The following is a 24,247-nucleotide window of genomic DNA, read 5'->3' as shown; positions in this document are numbered from 1 at the left end:
AGATGATGGTGTCACAGCAGACAACATTAAGACATGTCCTCTTCTTGTTAAATCCCTAGTAGTGCTGGCCAGCTCCAGCTTTTGGAGAATTTTTTAAAAAGTAAGTAAAAGTTCTTCTGCCTGTGAATGCCTTTTTAGTTAACTGAAATGTTTTTCTTCAATTAATCCAATTGGTTAATCAAGTAAAATACTACAGGAGACACCACTTCTTAAGACTGTGCAACAGGAAACAGGAAGCAGCATAGTTCTTGTGGCAGAAATGCTGAAGTTCAGCAGTATTGTACCTTGTCACTAAAATTACAAACTGCCAAAGGATTTTGCACCAGTGCAGAGAACTGTGGCTTTGTCCATATATATATATATATATATATATATATATATATATATATATATATACACACACACACACACACACACACACACACACAACCTGTATATGTCCTATGTGTACACTATATATGTGAATCTCCTAAGGAGATGAGAAAAATATTAGAAAATCAACTTCTCTACGGTGTCTGTAAAGCTATGGCAGTTCATCTCTTCCCAGTGCCTGCAGATATAGCAATTTAGATACACAGGTTTCATAATGCTATTGTAAATAAGGCCAACTAAAATCAGTCAATCAATCAATCAGACAAGCTTTTTGGAAGAAATTTCTGTGTAGAAATCTCATTATCTGCCATCAGTGAAAACTGGGGAAAAGAAAAGATGAATCAAGGGTTTAATTTTTGTCAAGATTTTCCAGAAATCTTAGCCCTTAGACTGTCTGCCCTCCCCCTCCCTCCCACCCAGTATTTAAATCCCATTCCGGCTTTCCGTGGGGCTAACATGCTGGCGGAGGGCGTTTTATCCCCGATCTACCCAAATCCCACCTCGCCACTGTTTGGCTTTAACAGGCGTGGCTTCTGACAGCTTCGATTCGGGAATCAGGCGCGAGAGCGCAGCGTGGAGGCAGCTAATCCGATCCCTGGGAATCAGGCGGGGCGCGAGGGGTACGCAGGGGAACGAGCCGGAAGCGGCGAGGCAGGAGCCGCTGAGCGTGTCAGCCCCTGGGAGGGCCGGAGTCCTCGGCTTGGCTCGGTGGGGTCGCCACCGCCGACCTCCGCGCCCGGCCGAATTCCGGGGAAGGTGGCGAAGACGAGCATCATGCAACGCCCAGGCGCTGTCCCTTCTCAATGAGTGACCCCGCGGCGTCAGCTCTCTGGCTCCTCCTGCTCCGGCTGGTCCTCCCCACGCCTCCTCCAGAGGTGGCAGGTAGGTCACGGGAAAACGCCGGGGGGCGCCGGGGGCGGCTTCCTCGCAGCTTTGGGCTTCACCCGAGGCTTTGAGTCGCTTTTGCTCCTCGCACGTTCTGCTAAGAGTGTCGGATGTGTTGACATCATGATGATGATGATGATGATGATGATGAAGAAGAAGAAGAAGAAGAAGAAGAAGAAGAAGAAGAAGAAGAAGAAGAAGAAGAAGAAGAAGAAGAAGAAGAAGAAGAAGAAGAAGAAGAAGAAGAAGAAGAAGAAACAATAATAATTATAAAACAGCAGCAATAATGGGAGGATGGTTAAAGGGTGGCTAAGTCTTGGAATCTGCTTTACATCTATTGCCCAAGGGCAACACTAGGAAAGGGGTGCCCCTGAACACCTGCAGAGTGTAGCATCACTGGCGGGGGGGAGGGGGGTTGCTTTTTAAAGCGGCACTGTTTATGGAGAGTGTGCAAGGTTTTAATGCATAGCTGAACCCGACCAGACGGTGATTCGGCTTAGAAAGGCTCAGCTGTGAGATTTTTTTCCCCATGTGAGCTTTCAAATTGTCTGTGATTATCCTTCAAGGTTGCTTTGCATTGCTGGACAGCTCACTCTCTGGAAAAAGCAAAAACAAAGAGCCCTGTTGTTGCTCTGAAGTAATTCCCAGGGATGCGTGCCTCCTCCGCACGGCAGCCTATACAGACCTAAGTACCAGCTAATGCAGCGGGTGGTTAGAATGCTGAACTAAGACCCAGACCCAAATCTTCATTCCGCCACGAATGAAGTCTTCCCTGGAGACTTTGGACACATTGTTCTCTCTTTCATCCTAACCTACCTTAGAGATTGTGAGAAAGCCATATATACTGTCCTGATCTCCTTGGAGAAAAGATGCAATACAAATGCAATTAGGATAGAAATGCTTTTTTTTTTTTTAAAGTGCATGCATAAATTAAAAAGATAACTCCAGATAACTAAGGGCCTATACGATAATAACGTTGCCAAAGTTATTTTGAATTACTAAAAAGATATACTATGCTTAAAATAAGCTGTTTAGTATTCTGCCCCATTATTTACTGAGTTCACACAGATCTTTAACCAAGGCTGTAACAAACCTGGTGGCTTAACTTTAATTTTGGTTAAATTTAATCACTAACCTTGATTAAGAATCCAACTGGTTTGTTAGTTTATGGTTTACTGTATTATGCAAATTCAAAACATGGTTAATTCTATAACCAGGTTAAACACAACTATCAAGTGTTTCCACACATGCAGTACAAATAAACACAAACTTGAAATGGAACTTCAACATTTTATTTTATTTTTTGATAAGTTTATTTATCTTAATAAGTTTTATAAGAAGAAATATGAAAAAATGGAAAAGTAAAAAGGGGAACCGTCTGTATATATCATATATCCTAAAATATCAAAACATACTTAAACATTTCTAAATCTAAATTAAATTATGATTCTTTAATGTTACAAAACATTATACAATCTATGCCAAAGGATGACATATCATGTCATTTTTATTAGTAGATAGAATCGCTTTTTCAAAGACAGATAAATTACAAATCTCTTGAATCTACTCCTTAATATCAGGAATAATGCTACCTTTCCAATTTCTCAAAATAATTTTCTTAGCAATACCCCAGGCCTTCTCAAAAATAGTCAGATTCAAAAGTTTTGGAACACAATTTAAAATAGCATTAACATCTTTAACACTAAAAGATTTCCCCATAAATTTACTTAAGTACTTAAGATATTATTCCAAAAAGATGTCAGTAATTCACAAGACCAAATCATATGAGACAACCTTCAAATTTTTGCATTGCCAACAAAGAAAATCTGATGTCCATCCTTTCAAATACAATCTTTGGGGTGTCCAGTAGACTCAGAATAAAATCTTTTCATCTTTTCAATTTTATTCTTAAATCCACTGAAACAAATTTAATGTTTTTTAAGACCTGAAGCCGTTGACGTTCCATTATCAGGTATTCTATGTTTTTTTTCCATGAGTTGTAAATGTCATTAATGTCAACTTTAAAAATATTCTTTAGCTTTGATACAAATACTCAGGTTTCCTAGATGCAGCCAAAGCATCTGGTCTGTACAAAGCCGCCAAAACATGCTTGAGTTGATTATATTGCCACTGTTGTGAATGAGGGAGGCAAAATTCTATTTAAAATTGAGCAAAATCCTTAAAATCGTCATTTTATTATTGATTTCATTATTGATTTAAAGTATGTATTCCAGATTCTGCTCACAATTTCCAATAGAATATATTGTCTCCTATATTTAAACCACAGGTAGTCCTCATTTACCATTACTAAGTGACACGGTCATAAAGTGAAAAATCACGTGACTGTGCCCAACTTAGGATGTCAGTGCTGGCTGCCATTGTGAAGCGAATCACCCATGGTTGTTAAATGCGACATCACATGACTGCAACTTGTGACTTCCTGCCAGCTTCCCCATTGACTTTGCTTGTTGGAAGTGGGTTGTGAAAGTTGCAAATGGCAATCATGTGACCATGGGATGCTGCGATGGTTATAAATGAGCACCAGTTGCCAAGCACCCAAATCATGATCATGTGACTGCAGGGATGCTGTGACAGCTGCAATTTCAAGGACTGGTTGTAAATCTCCTCTTGCAGTGCCATTGTAACTTTGAATGGTCACTGTATGAACAGTTGGTAAGTGAGGACTACAGGTAGTCCTTACTTAATGACCCTAATTGGGACCAACAACTCCACTGCTAAGTGAAGTGATCACTAAGTGGGAAATCACATGACCACAACTGTACTTTCCAGCTGGAAAGAGACAAAACTAGTCAGTTTCACACCTTTGGCCTTTGTTTGCCTCCTAACCACTCCCCTGCCCTTTGAGTGCCTGCTTACTGTCTTGCACACATCAAAAGCAATGCAGTGAGAGCCATGGCTGTGCTACACAAACAGCTTACTCTCACCTGACTGAGGGATGCTGCAAAGCTGTAAATTGGCCATAAAGTTATTTTTTCAGGACCGTTGTAACTTCAGATGGTTGCTGAACAAGTGGTCGGTGAGTGAGGACTACTTGAACCCATAGAGTTCTTCCATAAAGTTAAATATCCATGAGCCTTGTCATCAAAATCCAGTCTGCAACCCAACTGACCCAGAAACGAAACACCCTTTATTCTGTATGTTGACCCCAGGAATTGCCAGGACCTTAATGGAAATAAATAAGAACTTTCTAACAAAGCCCACAAAGGTTGATACTCTGCTGAATTTTCATTCCACATACGGTAGATATACCCAATAAAATATAAGCCCAATGATATTTTTAACTTCAACCTAACTATTGAAATTATATTTTTATAATAAAAAACACCTATCCACACTAGCATTAAAAAAAATAGGAATAGGTATAACTCTACAGGCCTGCTTTCTACCTGTGAAATGTTTAAAAGCTTCCACTAAAGATGTCAGGAGCAGGAGAAAAAATGTGAAACATTGTGGATTAGGGGGAAGAATACTCACTTTTCCCTGATTTTTTTTTTTCCAGAAGATTTCTTTTTCAGGTTTCCAAGGGAAACAATGAGGAATCACTGAAAATAAACATCTTCCTCTATGAACCGAGAGGCATTAAAGAATGATTCTTTTACAGGAAAAAAAAAAGGCATTATTTTAAAAATATGCAATTTTGGAAGCAAAATGGAAATATGTATTGCGATAAGAAATGCAGCTTTCTATTTAATATTTGAGAATTAGCATTACTTTCCCCAATGAACACTACCCTTGTAAATTAATTAAAAACATATTTCCTAGACTCTGCTGTAACATTTGAGATGGCCACTAGATGACAGCAAATAATTTGTCTTTATCTCTTTGCTGCCATCTAGTTGCCATCCAGAGCTTTGCAGCCCAGATTTGGTAGCCCTGCACAAGAGCAGTTTGTTCCTTGATGATTGTGACATTGTTTTATGTTGTGTTTTGTACAAGTGAGGACAATAGAAAAACTCTATTGTAAAGAGGCACTGGAGCTAATCTGCTTCAAATTTCGAGAAGCTCAAAAAGCTTACATAAAAAATATCACTGGAGAGTGAAATTTAGGGGGGGGAAACCCAAATAGTCATTATTTGGTAAAGGCATGGTTCTAATTTTTATTGGAGAAGGGTCACTCAATGAATATATATATAGGTAGACACATATACACACACACACAATATTTTGTCTATTTTAAAGAATATATTTTCCAGACTTTGATCCTTTGTGCTCAGGCAGCAGAAGTCCCATTTAAATAAATAATCTCTACTGAAGAACCAAGCTTCTTTGATTTAAAATTTTGAATTAGACTTTAGGCTAAAACCTCTGAAAACCAAGTATTCAGCTTATTTTGAGAAACCAGGAGACAAAGAAATCTTGGGAAATATTATACCACACGTTAGTTCAGTTGTTACTAAGGATATGAGGGCTATAGATCTGGGCCACAGACATCCCAAGGACCACTGAATGGCAGAAAAGAGATACTGAAAATTCTCTCTCGGCTGTCCTTTAGTGGTGGGCCGGACATGGGAGCCCTAAAGCATCCCAAAAAAGGAATATAATCTTCAGTGAAGGAGACGAAAAGAAAATATCCATGTCATTAAAAGAGATGCATATTTAGCCCAAGGAGTCAGTATTCAGCTTCTTTCCTGAGCCCAGAGATAGCTACAGATGTAGAGTGAATTCTATACCAGATGATTTATTTATGGAATTGAGACAGTTTGGGTTGATTTTAGGGCTACCTGGTTGGAGGTGCAAAGCTCCAGATGACTACTATAGGGCAACAAAGAGAACCTTCTGTTTTTCAATGCCTAAGAAGGGAGACGGCATGGAACAACTTCTGGTCTACCCAGGAGTGTTCATTCTGTCAAAGCCCACCCATCTAAATATTTTTAAGTCCCAAAAGCTATTGCATAGATCATAATCCAATTGTTCATGTGTGTCATTTGTTTTCTTTCCTGATAGCATCCCACTGCCTTTTGCCCAGCCCGCGGAATGTCCATTTTATCTCCAGAAACATGAAGAACATCCTGCATTGGTTGCCACCAGAAGGAATAGCGGAAAACAAATTAGTTTATAAAGTGAAGTATTTGGTGTATGTTGGCTATTGAGTTTTACACTGTGTATTTCCATGTGCAAATGCTTCATTCTGCTTGTTTTTGTCATAACCGTAAGAGGCTGAAGACGATAAATGAGGGAGGCACCACCTCTGGCCCTAAGGTTAATTTTCAAATTCCTACACCAGAGATTTATTCAGTTTTCCACTGACAAATATCTGTCTCTTTTTTTGCAACTGGCTGCCTAGGTGAGAATTAAGAGGAAAAAGCGTGTAGCATAGAGATAATGGGTATTTCTACTCACTTTGGGCACTACTCCTATTTACTGCTTGTTGGAGCTCTCAACAGAGTATGCTTGAAGGAATGCAGTACTAGACATGAAAAAGGCTGCCCACTTCTCAAGGATAACACTAGATTTTTGAAACAGTTCTGAGCCCTCGAAAAGTTTGTCCTTCTTAAATCTTGTTTTTGCTATCTGTTTTATCAAAATACCCTTCCCTATCAGTAACTAATTAAGAAATGAATTATTTATTTAAAAGTTAGCTGGAAGAGGATTTGATATGTCATAGTGTTTCACAGGAAGGGAACATAAGGTAGCTTTATTGTTTTTTTTAATGTATGGGAACATTATAGTATAGTTAGACTGCTGCCCTTCAGGCTGGATTCTAAAAATGTACTTTGGAACAGGTGTGGCATGAATGTAGCAGCCACTGCAACTCCTTAAAGCAGCCCTGATTTTTCCCAGGATTGTATAGCAGCTGTATAGGTCAGCCATATGATCCCAGGGAAAGATATAGCTGCTTTAAAGAGTTACAGACACAGCTACTCTTACCATGCTCCAACACACCTTTTTGGAAGAGATTTCCAAGTCTTGTTTCTGAAATCCTAAAATAAGCACATCATATTTAAACAACAAAGAAACCTTTCAAAACTCCCTCTCGCCCTCCTCCCCAGAAGTCCAGTCTCAATTAAGAATTAATCGTACAAATGCTAATTTTGTTTCTTTTTCTTTTACTATTTGAAATTCAGATATGGCCAAGATAAATGGATTAAGTATCTGGAATGTAAGAATCTCAGTCAAACCTGGTGTGACCTCTCACATGCAACGTACAACCACAAAGAGCAATATCATGCCAGAGTGAAAGTCTCTCTAAATAGAACTTGTTCTGCCTGGGCAGAATCACCAAGGTTTAATCCATTTACAGACAGTAAGGAGAACTAATATATGTTCATAATAATGTTGTAAGACTCTGAAGGACAGCCATGGCTAATGTGAGATATTTGCTGATTTCAATGCATGTCAGTCACCACTGATTTCATGCAGCAGACATGTGTTGAAATATGCATACCGTATGATTGGTGAAACAGGTGCTGGTCTAAACATGGCCTGAAGATTGTTCTATAGAAATAAATGCAAGCAGAAGCAGAGACTAGGACTTGTTAGAGTTAGGGTTCAGGTCAGGCTTTTGCCATAACAACTTCCATGTGCATGGCAGTTCAGTCACATTTTTTGAAATACAAACTAAATATACCATTAATTGCGGAACGATCAAGAAGACTCCCATTGCTGCAGAAGAAAGTGTCCCTCAATGTGTAAATAGCAGTTTCAGAGAGGAGTTTTGTTTTGTTCTGTTTTGTTTTTCACAGCACATGGGGGAAGCCATGGAGGAAAGCACTTCTCCCTGATTGCGTTGTTCTAAGGCTGTTGTGGTGTCACTGGGGCTGCTGTTTATGAAACAGGATGCTGTTTGCACTTTTGTTCTTAGTGATGGGTGTATATCAGACTTGGCTGAATCCCAGATCCTTAAGCAGAGAAAGCAAGTGATTCAAATCAGAATTGTTATCTTCTAGGGTAGAGGATATTAATTTGAGCCTGCTGCAATTGGCATCCAACAAAATTCTGATTCTGGTCTGTTTCTCCAAATCCGTTGAACCTGAAAAGGAAAGCACAATGGGAAAACACAAACAGACACATATTCCCATTTTCCAGAAAAGAATACCACTGTATTAATCAAAACAATACAGAGATTAAAAATCTCAAAATCCTTATTCAGCATAACTTTGCCTCTACCTCTGGCCTCCTATGCTTGCATGCACCTGTAGCAATCCTTGCATGTAATAGCAATACCTCTTACCATGCATCCTAGAACAGAGACAGGGTTAAATTAAGGTCTACCATGTTGTTCCAGGGACTTATACCTTTATTCTAGAGCACTGTTTCTCAGCCTTAGCAACTTTAAGATGTGGGGATTTCAATTCCCAGGATTCCCCAGCCAGAATTTCAAAGGCTCTTGATTATGAAAAACCAGTATAAATTCCTTTTGACTCAGGGAGATACTTTCTCAGTTTGTTAGATCCTGCTCAATATAGTGAATTCTCTAAATAAAGTCCATTAATGATGCAATTTAAGGGAAGTTCTTAAAACTTTTCTTAGGTAAGTCAGCCTACCCAAACTGGTCCTTTCCAGATGTATTGGACTATATGTTTCCTCATGTCTAGCCACAATGGTCTATGCTGATTTGGAATGATGATCAATATAGTCTAACAATCTGGAGGGGTATCAGTTTGGAGCAGGCAGCCTAAATCTATGATGCTGAAAAGTTCAAGGTAAAAATAAATCAAACAGACCAACAAGGAAATTCTGTCTCAGTTGGTTTTGATTGTGTTCTTATTCTTATAAATAATTATATATGTTTGCTTTTCAGCAACCATCGACCCACCTGCATTCTCCCTCTCTTCTACTGAGAAGTCTATTTCAGTCATTGTGGTTCCCCCTGAGAAATGGAAGGGGAATCCCAGGGAGGAACCTGTGTATTTGCATGAAATATACCCAGGCCTACAATATAACGTGTCAGTATTCAACAAAAATATAAATAAAAGAGTAAGTTTGAAAATGGAAACAGAAACTATTGTTCAGCAGTTTAAATGAAGTGTGCTACTGGTTCAATAGGAGTGGTGTTCTCCTGGCCTGTGAAGATGTAGATGGACAATGATAAAAGCCCAGACTGGCTTCAGGGACAATAACTATAGAAGCAATGAGGATGTAGCTGTGCCTGATACCCGGGCTTGTAGATGTTCCCAGCTCAATCTTTCTCTCTGCATATGCCCATCAGTAATAGGATTACGGAAAGCTGCACTCTGGAGCAGAAGATTGTATGTGAGGAGGAGATTGCCCTGTGTTGGAGGGTGTTCTTGTTTTCAAAATCTGTTTTCTTTCCCAAGCCTTTTTCCCCTCCTGGCTTGAGGAGTTGCCAATGACTATGAATTCCTGGCAGAGGAAGATGCACCTGGAACTCCAGGGCAAGATGCCAGGTCAAATCAATGCCTATCCTCCATCTAATTACCTTAAGTGTGGCAAGTGAGGACTGAAAGAAACAATGTGAGGAAACAGGGCCAGAAGTAGAAACAAGAAGCAAAACTATGATTGCAACAGTGAAGCAACTACAGAGCAGGACAGAACCCCCCAAAGAGGCAATCTAAGTATAACCTGGAACCGCTGTACTTCCTATGGCATCACTGTCCATCTGCCTTGCCAACTACCACCTTAAATAAGCCCCCCTCCCAAAAAAGTGGCTTAAAATATATAGCTGAAGTAGATCAAAATCCTCAACAAGGGTTCTTCTTGTCCCAGGATCCTTGCTGGAAGCTGAGCTAATGTTTTTCCCCTTCTAGCCAAGTTTCTTTGCCTTCCTCTCTCTCAAGCATTATGTGTGTAGGAGAGGAAGGGGGGGGGGGAACACAGAGATGTAGAGAGTGGATTCACCCATAGTACTAAGTCAGAATGGAATTCATTTGATTTTGGTGTAGCATATTCGATGATGCTACAAACATGATGTCCTCAGTATGACAAGGGTAAGCAAACAATAGCTTAACACAGTGCATGAGGAAGGATGGAAATTTTCCCCAGGATCAGGGGATACAATTTGTGGTCAACCAAGGAGACAGCCTCAGGTGATGTCATAAGAAGGAGGTAACATCATAGAAAGGGGAAAGAGCAGGGGCAATTTTTTTCAGCCTGTTTTGGGGATTTGTAGTGTCTATTATATTTCACTGGTGCAATCAGAAGTCATTTTTGGAGGATTAAGGATGAAAATGCAATTTGTTTGCATCCCAGGGACAGTTTGCTTTCAACTCTACCTTTAGTTTTGAGGATAAAAATAATTCCTAAATATTGCATCATTGGAAATTGATCATTTTGCCCCCAGTTTTAGCAGTACAGTTTGGGGCTTAGGGAGGCGGCATACAGATTGTGAATTGCCAACTCTATACTTTATGAACACAGCCAGTCAGGGCATTATCAACATTTTGGAGTGCCCTCAACTTGAGTACATGTGACTAACTATATCCCACAACAGTTGTATTCTAACTGTTCCCACAACACTGCTTTAAAAAAAAAAAAATCCGAAATGTGCCCCCAGAAGATTGGGAGCTGTTAACCAGCCAATAGTTTGTTTGCAACATTTGTTTGTGGGTACCATATCTAACACAGCTGCCCATTCATAATAGCTTGTAAAAATAATAGTCTTTCAATTTTATAGCTATGTCACAACACTGCATAAGCCGTATCCTATCAAGTCAGAAGGTTACATATTATGCTGCCAGTGATGCCAAAATTTCAGGCATTTGTTGTCTGTACAAAGCACTGGCTCAAAATATTGATGAAGGCAAAAGGCCCCTTTGTAAAGCTGAACAAGCTTTAGTTTCTCCAGGTATACTGAGGAAGTATATGGCATTATATTACATGACCTATTTGTTATGCAGTGCTTTAGCTAGGTTTTTCATACCCAAATATATGCCATGTTTTCTCCTTTTATATGAAGCTAGAAAGTAGTTTTCAGAAAGGGGTTTTCAATCTGTTTTTCTTCAGTAGGTGACATCTCAACATAATTAAGTTTAAAATGTAAAAAAAAAACTGTCCTTCCTTCCTTCCTTCCTTCCTTTAGTGGATGTTTTGCATTCAAAACAACAGACTGGAGGTGCACCAGTTACAATCAAATACAATATACTGTGTCACAGTACAAGTATATATTACTCCACTTCTATTTAGTGAATTATCTGAAGATCACTGCATTGCTACTCTGAAAGGTAAGCAAAGAACTATAAAATGCACCAAATCTGTGTGTGCCATCAGTATTATGAATAGATGAAGATTTCCACATAGTTTTCTTCTTCTCTTGAACATGTCTTAAGAAGAATCCTTTGGCTTTATAAGATATGTAGCATCCCCTGCTAGACATCTGTCACAATTGTGGACCTTCTCACTCTTCAGTTATATGTCTCTACCATCACAATTATCTTTTGAAACCTTAGGTTTCCATTCGAGTCTTGTGATGGACAGAGAAGGCAACATTAAGTTCATATTACAATAATCCACTAATACGTCCTCTGCTAGTTACTTTTATCGAAATAGACCTGTTTTTACCACTCATCATTTTCAGCTCTGCATTACTAAGTAGATGCATTTTTGCTTTCATGTGATTCTGAAGAGCATAATTTTGAATCTTTTATTAGAAGCAAGCAAGTCAGCCCTTTTTAGTCATTATTAATTGCCTATGTATTCCTAATAAATGCAGATAAATTGGGCGAAGAAAGAAACTGCTGGCAGGGAAATCAATAACTTACTCTGGGTGAACAGCCTAAATATAGAATTTAAAAGAATGTAACCCAGCTGTTACACAAGCAAGAAGTTATAAAAGAGACTTTATTTTAATGCTTGCTAGCAGGCAAATATATTTTGAAAAGTAATACATTTCATAAATATACTGGATTTTATGTGGGCATATGTTGAGGACAAAACTGTCAAAACTCTGCAGAAACCAAAGGCCTTATTTCCAGCTCTGAATAACCTTCATGGCTAATCAGATGTTATACTAGAAATATGCTAAACTTCCAAATAGATATAAAATATTATGCAGATTTTCTATCTTAATATAGAATGAATGCTTTTCCACATTCAAATGGGGCTACTTATTCTGAAGACAGCTATCAATTGTTAATGCTTTTGCCTGCTGACTCTTTGAAAAAAGGGAAGCATCTAACCTATGTTTTCTCAGCAGATCCAGTTTTCAAACAAACTGCAACAGTCATATTTGGATATACTTTACCAGGCCTGTTAATAGTCCTGATTATCTTGGTGTCAAGCTGTTGTCTATATAGATACACTCATCTCGTGAAGCAAACGTATCCGAAGAACTTGGTAAGGATTCTTTGTCATCTTTGAAATCTACCGTGCTGTAATTTTTTAAGGCACTGTGCAATGAAGCCTAGTTTATACAGGTAAAAATGTCTCATTTGAAAAAAGCTCTTTAGCTGCAGCAGTGGTGGATATTAAATGCAGATATCTAATCCCAGGAATTGCTGGTGCTGTAATTTCTCATAATGCATTAACAGAAGGGGACAACAGGAAGAATTAGCAGCTGTGTAGAAATCCATCTTATATTACTTATCCTTGGATCAGTTTACATACGGTGGTTCAACTGAAGAATCATCTCTCCTGACGGGTACTGTAGAAGCAAACCTCATCAGGGAACAGATGCCCCAAATTCCTTTTCTTAAAATAGTAAGATGTCTTTTTCTTTCTCACCTGTGCAATTATTTGGACGTGCTCAAAGGACATGCAGCTTTACAGGACTATGGAGGATCTGTATGAGTCTTCTAAAGTCACTCAGGCAGCATTGTGCTAAATCAGTAACAAGTTTTACAATACCACAGTGATGAGTGAATGACATTGGGAGATACTCCAAGTCACTAGGGGAAATGGCCTTTGAAATAGATTGCACCTAAACTGTGATTACAGCAGGGGTTTTCAAATTGTGGGTCACAATCACAATCACCTAGAGCTCTGTGAGCAAATTTGAGGAAGGTTGCACTGAAGATGTTACCTAGCCGGGTAATGAAACGTTTGTAAGAAAAGAACCAAGCTCAGAGAACCCCAAGGACTCCACAGTTGCAAATTTCTCAGCCAGAAGAGTTGAAATGTGAGTGGGCACAGTAGAGCTTCAATTCCTAGGGAAAGCAGGAAGGAAGGAGACTATACCATGCACTGTGCACGGTCAACAGGAAGGAGAGTGGCAAGCCTAGGCAGAAGTGCCTTCTCAGAACCAGGAAGAGATCACTCTGTCTAGCTCATCACTGTGAATAGGCATGTAAAAATAGCATGCTAGCTCAGCTGCTTGACCACAATTGTTGGGCAACTGCTGTCAGGCTCAGGGTGACAAAAACAGCAGACAGATCCTGCTCAGGACATACCAAAAGTTCATTCTCCATATCACTGGAGAGCCAGATGCCCACTGTCCCACTCCTTCTCCCCACTGCCTTGGCACTTAAACTCCACTGCACATGTTTCTACAATGATACTAGGTACTCCTTTCCCAATCCTTCTCCCTCCACCAGCCATATAACTGGCAAGGCTCTTTAAGCACTTTGGAAACTCCTAAAGGCAATATAGCTACATAGGTCCCATGGAAAAGGTATCCAGTCTATGCTTCAGGAGGTCCCTTTGCATCCCCTCACCTGTGTTAGGCCCTCCAGATGTACCTCCACGGCTTAAAAGGGCCATCCTAAGATCAGTTCCATCCCAGGAAAATTGCCAGAGTCTTTCTGGCTGATCTGTTGGATCATCATAACTCAAATCTAGTAGAGGGACCAAAAGCTTTGAATTTTTCCATTAAGGAGAATCCAAAGTTGCAAAGCAAGATTTGGCAGGAAAGAACTATACCAGGAAGATGGAAATCGGGCTACCCTCCATTGGGGCATTTGCACTCAATGGGATACAGGCAGACAAAATGTGCTGCTTCTCAGGAGCAGCCTTGCCAGCTGCCCATGCTGTCAAGGGGCAGAGAACATCCCCTAGAGCAAGGCTTAACACACTACGTATTAAGCAATAACCACGGCCTAATATAGTATGTGAACTCATTTGGGAGCCTACTCCTCAATAGTACAGTGCTAACTGTTATGACTGGTTAAATCTCTCCAGAGTCTTAGAAAGTAGATCTTCTCAGCATTAGTGCTTGCAGTATTTAATGGAGATAGAGTGAGCTGATATTTTTAAAATGATGTGATTTTTTTTCTTTGAGTTTTACACTTCCATATGTGATGGGCATTTCCTTATGACACTGTCTAGGCTGATGTTCAACAGTCTTGCCCAAACTAATTTTTTAAGGTCTGCAGGCATCAACATAAAAATTCTTCCAAAAGGGTTTTGCCACAAACAAGAATTAAAGTATTATTGGGCAAAAAACACAAAGAAACCAAGAGCAAGAATATATTTACACCTAGACACAAAGGAAATCAATGGTGACAAATAATAAATGCTTGAATTAACAGTAAGAAAAAAGGGTAATTAAGAAATGCAGAACTTCTAAATTGTACTAGGGCTAAATAATTCTCATTTATCCTCAGTCTCATCTGGTTCTTTGATGTTTCACAAGTATTTATAAAATACATATATCAATCATGTATGTATTTTTGGGTAACTGGATTTTACATTTATTTTTCGTACCTTTAGTTTGCTAGCTGTTCACAGGCTGAAACATAAACAATCTTTCTGTCCATATGTCTACAAATGTATTACTTGTATTCACACAATGTACTAAGCCATAATTTGATTTGCCTATTTTTAGCTTAGCTATATTGGTTAACTGGCTTTGTACAATGAATCATCATTAAAACAAACCATGGCTTGGTGTAATGTATAAAGCCATCATTGCCTTTTGTCCTATATTATTTAGAATCTGATTTCCTATGAGAAAGATAAGTTACGAGTGCAATTGTTTTTTAAACTGCTCATAATGACACACACACACATATGTATTGTAGGCCAGGTTGAACAGCAATGACATGATATTGCTAAAATATGTATAGCAGTAGATAAGCTTATTCTTAAGTATATGTCCAAGAAAGAAAGGAGGGAAATATTAACTATAATACCTGGGTAGAAAAGAAAAATTATAGAGAAGCAATTAAGAAAATAAAGAAACAGAAATTCCAGGAGAAAGAAGATAAGAGGTGAGTGAGTGAGGAGGTAGCAGCTGTAAATCAAATCTATTCCTAATTATTAGGGAAAGATGTGAAACTGTAGGTGCAAAGAGGCCATGTTTCTCTAGCCACCAATCTTCCGTTCCTAACTCAGCACTGTAGGCCACAGTAATCAAGGAAATGTTAATACAATTCTGTCATAAATGTGTTCCACCAGCTTCAATCTACAAGTAATAGATTGGGCCATTTTCTTTCTAAATTTGTAACTTTTTTGTTTCAGATTTTGAAATACAGTAAAAGCTGTGGAAGAGATCATTTTGTTCCTTCTGAAAAAATAGTGGTTAACTTCATTACAGTGAATGTTGTAGAAGAACATAAATCTTTTCTGGAGAACTGTCGTTTAACTGGCAACGGCTACATCAATGTTGAGACTGGTGAGGGAAGCTGTGCAGAAGAGAAAGCTTCAAAAAATGGTTTGGGAAACAATGATTTCTTTAAAAAGGACATTATACTAAAAAATGAGCAAAATAGAAACAAGCCAAAACTGACAGGATTTGAATCTCTCCAGGCTTCAGGGCAGATGCGCAATGATGAGTTTGTAGTATATGAATTTGATGTGAGGGCTGAACAGGTGGTTCCAGTTCAGGAGGAACAACAAATGTTTAGCTCAAAGGATGGTATTTGTGAGCCAAATTGTGCAATGCACAATTCACAAGCAACAATGTCAGAGTTACCCATCTATGGAACAGAGCAGGACTACTGTCCCCAGTTTGACAGACAAGATCCAGATACCTCTTTTGGGCAGCAGTTAAGAGAAGTCTTTTTGAATGAAAGGAGGTCTGCTTCTGTACAATTATATGATGCTGAAGTCCCTCTGATAAATCTGATGACTGATGAACCCGACCAGGCCTTTTGTCCTGAGTGTGATGTTATAGCAGACATTTGTTTGGCACCTGATCCCAAAGAGCCTTTTTTGGATGAAAAAAAAGCTCCACTCAAACAGCCGCACACTTTAGTATCTCTAATAACTCAAAAGACAACATCAAAGCATCACCAGATCAGAACAAGGGCCAGTGAAGACCAGGAAACAGAGATGGAAGAAGAGCAGAACAGAATAGTTGATTGGAATCCCTGGACAGGGAAAATTTATTTGTCATCTTTATCTGATGTAACAAAAGAAGATAAAATTGACAAAAAAAGGTATGAGGAATCCCTGGAAGAAGCACTTCTATTCAGGCTTTATGAGAGCCACTGTTCTGAAGACTTATTAGGAAGATATGAGAATATGTATCTCCTCCAACTCAAAGAACATTGGGGACTACATATAGAAATGCAAACCTAATAATCTTTCATTTCATACTTTACTAATTCAGTCATATGACTCTCAACAAAGTCATGGGTTCAATCCACAGTCAGCTCTAACCAAGGGATCTTCTAGTCACCAGAGTCTTGCCTTATGCAACTACCTGATAATCAGGTTGGCTCAAATCACAAGAGGTTATTCTAGAGTTTTGCAGATAAGGAATATTGCATACTAGCTGAATTTTGGTGATAAGTAAAAATTCTTTGGTTACCTCCATATCATTAGATTTTAGCAATTCAACACATCTAGAAAATAATTTATTATTTTTTTTAAAAAAGAAGGACTTGAGCTTTATTGGTTTGCTTTAATTTGGGACACTGCCCATACAGAGCAAAGAATGGCTTGATTTGAATGATAGGACAACATGAACTGGCTATTGTAAATGAAAAAAAAAACCAAACAAACCAGAATATTAGAGAGGACAATTCAGCGTAGGGAACTAATAGCACTAGGGATTAATATATATTGTTACTGGCCATTAAGCTGTCAATGGGTCATAGGCTGCTCTTACGTTATAACAAAGTTGTCTAAACGGTGTGAATTGGGGGACATCTTTGGAATGCTGAGGGAACAAATTTGCTGCTATTGTGGACTTGACCAGTGATAAAACAGTTCCCACTGCTTATTCTGGATTCCCAAAATGCTCACTATTTTTTCTGCTTATCCCTGTTTTCTGGTCAGATGGGCACACAACCAAATCATTAGGCTGCAGCCTCTGATCATTTTTATATTCTAAGAAAGCCTCTGAAATATATGTGGGATCTGAAAGAAATAAAAGATTATGTTTGAGGATGGTGCTTGATGTTGCAACATGCTAGCTTCTTATTTAATTTTTTTAATGAAAAATCTTTAAAAAATGAAGATGGTATGGTGACAAATTGGCACTTGTAGGCACCACAATGCGGCCTCAGATGTTATAACAGCAGCCCTGTGTATGTTCCATCTTTTTTCTTTAGAGAGTGGGCTCTCTCTAAAACACAACTTAGGCTCCCAAAGGAGAATTAGATATCCACATGGGTTATCCCTGGCAAATATAAGCTTCATGCTACGTCATAGGATGTTTCTATGTAAATGAAAGAATTCTTTCACTGTCTGCTCTCTTGCAATCTCATGCTGAGGATTTTTGGAAACATTCTTTTTCTGGATAAATTCATGGATGATTAGCCTATCAGTGTTAGTAGACTTAATGATTGTCTGCTATTTTCAGAATAACAAACAATGGCACCCACAACAAATCACAGGGATTCCAAATCAGGGTACAATGATCAAGTCATCATGCACATGTCACCATTACCTGCTTGCATCCTGATACCTGACAAAATATGTAAGTCAAGGTATTTGCATTATGATGTTGTCACACACAATATTATCATTTGCCTTCCTACAGATGTCCCTGATCACAGATACTATATTTTGAATGCCAGCTGATCAGGAGCAATCATCCTTTTTATTAATGTTTGTCAGATTCCTGAAGGCATCTTGTGTAGCAGTATGTAACAGAATGCTAAACTAGATGGACCCTTGATCTGATCCAGGAGATGGATCAGATGGTGGTTGTAGCCTTTCAGCTTTCAGACAGAAGTCTTATACTTTGGCTGGACAGAACATGCAAAAGGACCTCTTCAGCTAAGAGTTTGTCTTTGCTCAGCTCTTTTTATCAATCATCTTTCATCCCTTCTTTCTGCCGACAGTAAAAGGGCTCTGTGAAACCCCCCCAGGCTGTTTGGATTGCCTGTTCTATTCCTTCTCTGTCCCTCTGTGGGATTCTCTAAGCTTGATTGTTTGCTTGCAGATGTTTCATTACCCAACTAGGTAACATCAGCAGTTAGAGTGAATGTGGGGTTTGCTGCCTGTTTTATGTGCAGTAGCTTGCCCTGCCAGTTTTGGTGGGGGTGTAGCTTTCTCCTTGGTAGTTCCTTGATTAGGATGTTGTTTTCTGCCTTATTGTTTGTCTGGTGCTGATCCCTGCATATATGAAGGTGGACTGCTGGAAGGGATGTCTTATAGTCTGTCCCTCTTTGCTGGTTTCCAATAGCCTAGCTTCCCACCCCGATCTTTCCCACCCACTGTCTTTGCAAACAGAAGCTCAGCAGGCCTTGAGGTTTGTGTGAGAAGCTGAAAGTGATCCCCCCCCCCAAAAAAAAGGTAACAGAGAAGCTCAGGAAGTGATATTAGAATTTTGTCCATCTTGCCAAATGCGTCTTGCATACATTGTAGTGCTGGAGCAAGTTTAAAAAGGTAAAACAGCTTCCATTTTTCCATCAATGCAGCATGAGTAAATCAATGTTGATACCTGTAACATCATAAAAGCAATCACCATCACCTCTATTAGCCTAATGCATTTTAATCACTATAAATTAATAAGGCTTGATATTTTCATCTAGCCTGAGGAATTCCCCATAGAAAATTATAGCTGAATCTAGTGTTTTGAAAATTTTTGAATAGTCAGTTACATGGGCAGTATAAACTAATACGAGAATATCCTAGAATCTGAAGGTTGATTACAGAATGTTGGGAACTTAGATCTAATGATTTTTATTACAGCCCCATCACTAAAGAAGAACAGATACTCTCTCTCTCTCTCTCTCTCTCTCTCTCTCTATATATATATATATATAGAGAGAGAGAGAGAGAGAGAGAGAGAGAGAGAGAGAGAGTTTAGAAATTGAATTGCGAGAATTTGTATATGAACTCTCTGCTTTGCACAGGGGCAGGTTATTTATGGGACCACCTCTCCCCAAGGATTATATTAGATAGGACAGGTATGCTCCAGGCCCCTTTCCTCAAACATTGTTATCTGATGGGACCTTGAAGGCATGCCTTCTCTGTAGCTGCCCTGACCCTTAAGAGTAGCCTCCCTCCTGAGACTGAGGGAGGGGGCTATCCTTTTAGCCTTCTGGAATGCTGTGAAGAATTGGGCTAAGATGGGGATGAGTCAGGGAGTCAACAGTATGGGTGGCCTGGCACCTGGTGGGAAGGGTGTGATCTGTTTTTATACTGTTGTTTTTATTGGTTGCTGTTAGCCACCTAGGATCACTGTGTGAGACAGGCAGCTGCATACTTTCTTTAAATAAATAAATAAATAAATAAATAAATAATCACACTTACTTTAAACCCATATAAAAAGGGCTAGCAAGAATCTAGATAGGACCATCCTAGATAAATAAACCTTCAGATGTGCATCTGAGAAATAATCTTCATCATGAAAAGATCAGCAAATAGAAATGTGTGTATGGGCTTATGAAACCTAGAAGAGTCAAGGCCTCATCCTTCTGCTGCCCTGTTTCTCCATTTGTTGTTCTTTTTCCAAGTTGCTGAGGTTGGATTGAGATCAAAGGATTGGTCAGATTTCAACTATTTAATCTTATCCCTGGGAAACAGCTGAGAAGAAACAAAAGCCAGTTTGCACAGGAAGCATAAGAAGCTCTCTTCCTGCATCACCAGCTTGCTCCAGTTTTGTATTATCAAGCTGAGAAACGGAAGTGCCTTTCTGAGTGCACCGAAGGGAATTCATCACCATTAGCTGCAATGCAGTAGGAGGACATCTCCCTTGTATCACCCCCTCACTGTATTAAAATCCTCTCAGAGTATTAAAGAGCATTTAGGGCTCCCATTAGTAAAGGCCTCCCAGCAGAAATCTAAGGAATATTATTTCATTAATTTAAGACATCATTGCTCAACCACGACTTCCTAAAATACCAGCCAATCAATTATTGTTGGCTTGCTCATTTGTGCCTTGGGACTCATCTATCATTGGCATGAGGATGCTGGCCATTTACTCACAAGCAAACAGAGTCCTCTGGCTGAAAAGGTTTCTGCATCCCTAAAGGGTAATTTCCAAAATGCAGCAATACCAAAATATTATTACCATAGATTTGCTCCATAGGATTGTAAGTAAGTAAATAAATAAATAAGTCAGCATTCTTAGCTCAACTCAAAGTTCACAAAACATTATGTAAACTTCATACTTCAAAACTCTCCATCTAGAAAGATAATTTAAAAAGAAAAAAATATAGAAGGCATTTAAACTATGTATGCATCAGGTGACAACCTTCACACAATCATGTTTTGACACCAAATTTCTCCCTTGTTCCTGCAGTATTGCCTTCATCTCATCCCTAGTCTATCAGTGAGACAGGCTGAAGTTATTAGCTGCACTGTGGACAGCTTACAAGTAGGATTCTCATCCTTTTTCTAACATTGCCCAAGGACAGCCTGAAGGTGTGCCCTCATTATTTTGGAAGCAAAGTCAGGTAAACAGTAGCAAGAGTGACTAGAGATGTGTTTTGGGAATGCAAGGAGGCAAAGGCCCTCTTCATCCTCTTTAGTAATTAGCCAGGTTTCACCCCAAACATTTCTCTCCCAACCTTTGCCCACTCTATTAGAGCTGTATATTCTGAGCTCCCTTCTGATCCCTCACCTTGCTCCCTTCTTTTTGACATAAAGACTTTCAACTAGGCAGAAGATCGGAGAAAACAGACCTCCACTTTTTCATTAGAGAAAGAAGAGGGGATATATGTGCTTAGTAGTGGTAAGGTTAATAAGAGACCAGATCAGTTTCCAATTTCCTATTCTATAGAACTTAGCTAGTTGCATAATCATCACAGGGTCTTCCTTCCTCCTCTCTTCAGCTATTTCTGCCCTGGAATCTTTCCATGTATTTCTTTATTTCACATTATTTTAACTATGGAAATGCAAAAAAAAAAATGGGGCGGGAGAAGAGGGGCAGACCAACTAGTTTTAAAAAGACAGCCAGAGTCTTGAAATCACACTCACCCCATTCCTGTTCCAGTGTCCTTAGAGGTAGATGTTGGAGGCTAACAGTTCATATTTATGTATTTTTAGAGGTTGCATGACCCAATCATTTTTTTCTTGAAATGCTAGGCGTATCTAGATATTGATTATCCCTACCACTAAATACTGCAATCAATCAATTAATCTCTACCTTGAATTTTAAATTGCAGGTCTTCTGGTCCCATTTCTGGATTTTTAAAAATTCCCTTCTTCAGCAACCCTGTTTTTTGTAATAACTTGCCTGATAGAGAACTCGAGAACTTGAAGGCTTGCAGTCACTTTTGTACCATTTGGGCAGGTCCTAATAAAGATCTTGCCCGAAGAATCAGGGTAACTGTAGTGGTTAAGGTGTTAGACTAGGATCAGTGAAACCCAATAATCTCTCTCCTTCTATTAATATCTCTCAATCAACAATATCTCAACCCAATCGAATCCATAGAATTGTTGCTGTGGGGGAAAAATGGAGATAGGAGTGCTATTTATGCCTGAGCTGCTGGAGGAAAGGTTGGATGAAAATATAACAAAAATAAAATATGGATTACAGGCTTTTACTTTGAAGATATAATGGATTCCAGCAGCTCACATAAGTAACTGTCAGTCCTGATATTGTCCAAGAATAGGAGTAGGCAAGAGTGTGTTCTACTGAAATGGGAGTTTGGGAAAATAATACATCCTGCTAAAGATTTAATCAGTCTGGAATAATTTGGCAAGAAGTGTGAGCTGCCTTTCTTGTCACACCTATGATTTAGAAGTGGCATGTTCTTAAACTGTTTTTTGAAATAGTTTTAATTGTGCCTGGGGGCTGCTCTAAAAGCAGCGTATGTTTTAGGGTGGTGTCAACAGCCAATATACAATTCTTCTTGAGTAATGTGCATTATATTGCATGTTGTTTTAAGAAAGCCATCATCTTTAAAGGCCAAAGCCAAATCAAGGCTGACCTTTTTTTCCTTGTTTTCCTTGTTTTCAGATAAACAACATTGTAGATAGTAACTCAGGTGGCGCAGAATTTGTGGGTTATGTATGTCTGTTTTAAATTATTACTATTTTCATCCTGTGATCACTACAGAGGGAGTAGGGTGGTGGTGATGCAGTAGCGTCTTAGAAATGGGAGCAGCTTAAATCTTTGGCCTTTTTTGTTTGTAGAATTTCAGGGGAAATTACACTATATTACGGTTTAATTCATTTTTTAAAAAAGTTATCATAACATTAGTCAATTTGTTTCCAAGTTTTAGTAGAATATTCCTGGGAACTCTGAAAATCTCAACAATGGGTTGGGTAAGGGCATATAGTCTAAGAACTATGGTGATCCACCCTCGCAGAAACTGAACTATGCTTATAAAGGCAATTTGAAGAGGGTCCCACCAAAGGTCTACAGTGTACAAGATGGTACTCTTGGAAACGATTGGTCAATGGCAAATAAACCTCCATCCTACCAAAACATTATAAAGATGGTTGCTAAGGGACCATCCAGTAGCCAAAGTGCAGTCCTTTGCAACAGGATCTTGACAAAACCTCAGTCCAGCACTGATCAGATTGGATTGCAATCCCCATCATTTCTCACCATCCGTCATGCAAGCTAAATTGATGGGGGATTCAACAGCAGCTGAAGGGAATATCTATCCTGTTGGGTTATTCCATCTTGCTATTTGCTTAAGAGACATTCATTCTGTTTCAATTGCTGACCAAACTCTAAGACTTCTTTGCCATAAAAGTATTGTTGGAGGAAGGGAGGATATGTCTGGAGAAGACATGAGTACAGTACAGCGAGTCCATTAGCAACCTGCCAAAAATATAAACAGCCAATTAAGCCCATAAAGTAGGTATAATTTTTTATTTATATTTCGAATCCTCTTTAGTTTGGCAAAAATCTTTAAGGTGATAAAGGTAAAAGTACCACTTTAATGTTCCAATGATTTCAAAGGGAGAGAATAAAATTAATCTGAGCTCTTCGTTTCAGGAGAATGATCCTCATTAGTGATAGAGCACAGGGTCTTCATGCATTTGGTTCATTTCTAAGGATCTCAGATACCAGGATTAGGAAAAATTATCTGGCTATATCCCCAGAGATAAACTGCCATTAGAAAAGACAAAAGTAGGGCTATCAGAGCCTTCAGAGAGGGTCTCAATCTTGAGATCTTTCTGATCCCAATGCAAGAGTAGGAAACTTGATGTCCTGCAGAAATTTTAGTTTAAAAATACACAATCTCTTAGCACTGGCCATGGGGTTAATAGGAACCAAAACTCCTGGAAGACACCAAGTTGCTAACCCGCCCAAACATGTTTATCTTGGGTTTGGGCAAACCACAAGTGAAAGTATTTGTTTAAAAAATGGTCACATAAATTCCTCTTTTGGTTTTCAGTACTTGCATAGCATATTATTCTAAAAAGTGATCCATGACCAAAACAAAAAACAAAAACAAAACCCAAGTCCATGTTTTCCATTAGCTATTCTTATGTCTTCATAACTAGATTGCTATTTTTTTTTTTAACTTAGCAACTGTTGAGCTCATTGTAGAAGCAAGCCTACCTTAAATTGGCTGCGTTTCATAGATCAATGCTATAGACCAATGTTTCTCAAACTTGGCAACTTTAAGATGTGTGGACTTCAATTCCCAGAATTCTGGGAGTTGAAGTCCACACATCTTAAAGTCGCCAAGTTTGAGAAACACTGCTATAGACCTATAAAAGTATTTCATATATTCCAAGCACATGGCTAAGTCATCCACAGAAGAAAATAGAATGTTCAAATCAGCTGGATTGCAACAATATTTGAGAAGTGGGAGGTGATACTTGTGACCTG

The 24,247-nt window shown here is 39.0% G+C and overlaps 1 protein-coding gene across 2 annotated transcripts; it reads left to right on the top strand.

Annotated features, from left to right (window-relative positions):
• The first annotated feature begins 847 nt into the window (after window positions 1-847).
• On the top strand, window positions 848-19,194 carry LOC112540929 (interleukin-20 receptor subunit alpha-like). Of its 2 annotated transcripts, none has more exons than XM_088141337.1 (7): window positions 848-1,254; window positions 6,223-6,352; window positions 7,344-7,522; window positions 9,020-9,195; window positions 11,258-11,399; window positions 12,368-12,510; window positions 15,571-19,194. In XM_088141337.1, the coding sequence occupies exons 1-7, from the start codon at window positions 1,176-1,178 to the stop codon at window positions 16,630-16,632; spliced, it is 1,911 nt and encodes a 636-aa protein (XP_087997463.1). In that variant the 5' UTR covers window positions 848-1,175; the 3' UTR covers window positions 16,633-19,194. The 2 variants fall into 2 exon arrangements, with proteins under 2 accessions (XP_087997463.1, XP_087997465.1); XM_088141339.1 differs by having other exon boundaries at window positions 12,371-12,510; window positions 15,571-19,193.
• Window positions 19,195-24,247: the final 5,053 nt, after the last annotated feature.

Source organism: Python bivittatus, unplaced genomic scaffold (genome assembly GCF_059951505.1).
Source record: "Python bivittatus isolate LINGU-HERP-01145 unplaced genomic scaffold, Pbiv_v1 ctg000020_np1212, whole genome shotgun sequence".
NCBI lineage: Eukaryota > Metazoa > Chordata > Lepidosauria > Squamata > Pythonidae > Python > Python bivittatus.
The sequence above is the reverse complement of the archived record's forward strand: the minus strand, read 5'-3'. Positions and strand labels throughout refer to the sequence as shown.

What these genes read in the sequence shown, in the direction of transcription:
- LOC112540929 (XM_088141337.1), top strand. Translation starts at nt 1,176, where the DNA reads ATGAGTGACCCCGCGGCGTCAGCTCTCTGGCTCCTCCTGCTCCGGCTG. An exon ending in GCCTCCTCCAGAGGTGGCAG is followed by an intron (nt 1,255 to 6,222) that starts GTAGGTCACGGG and finishes CTTTCCTGATAG; the next exon opens with CATCCCACTGCCTTTTGCCC. An exon ending in CTGCATTGCTACTCTGAAAG is followed by an intron (nt 11,400 to 12,367) that starts GTAAGCAAAGAA and finishes ATGTTTTCTCAG; the next exon opens with CAGATCCAGTTTTCAAACAA.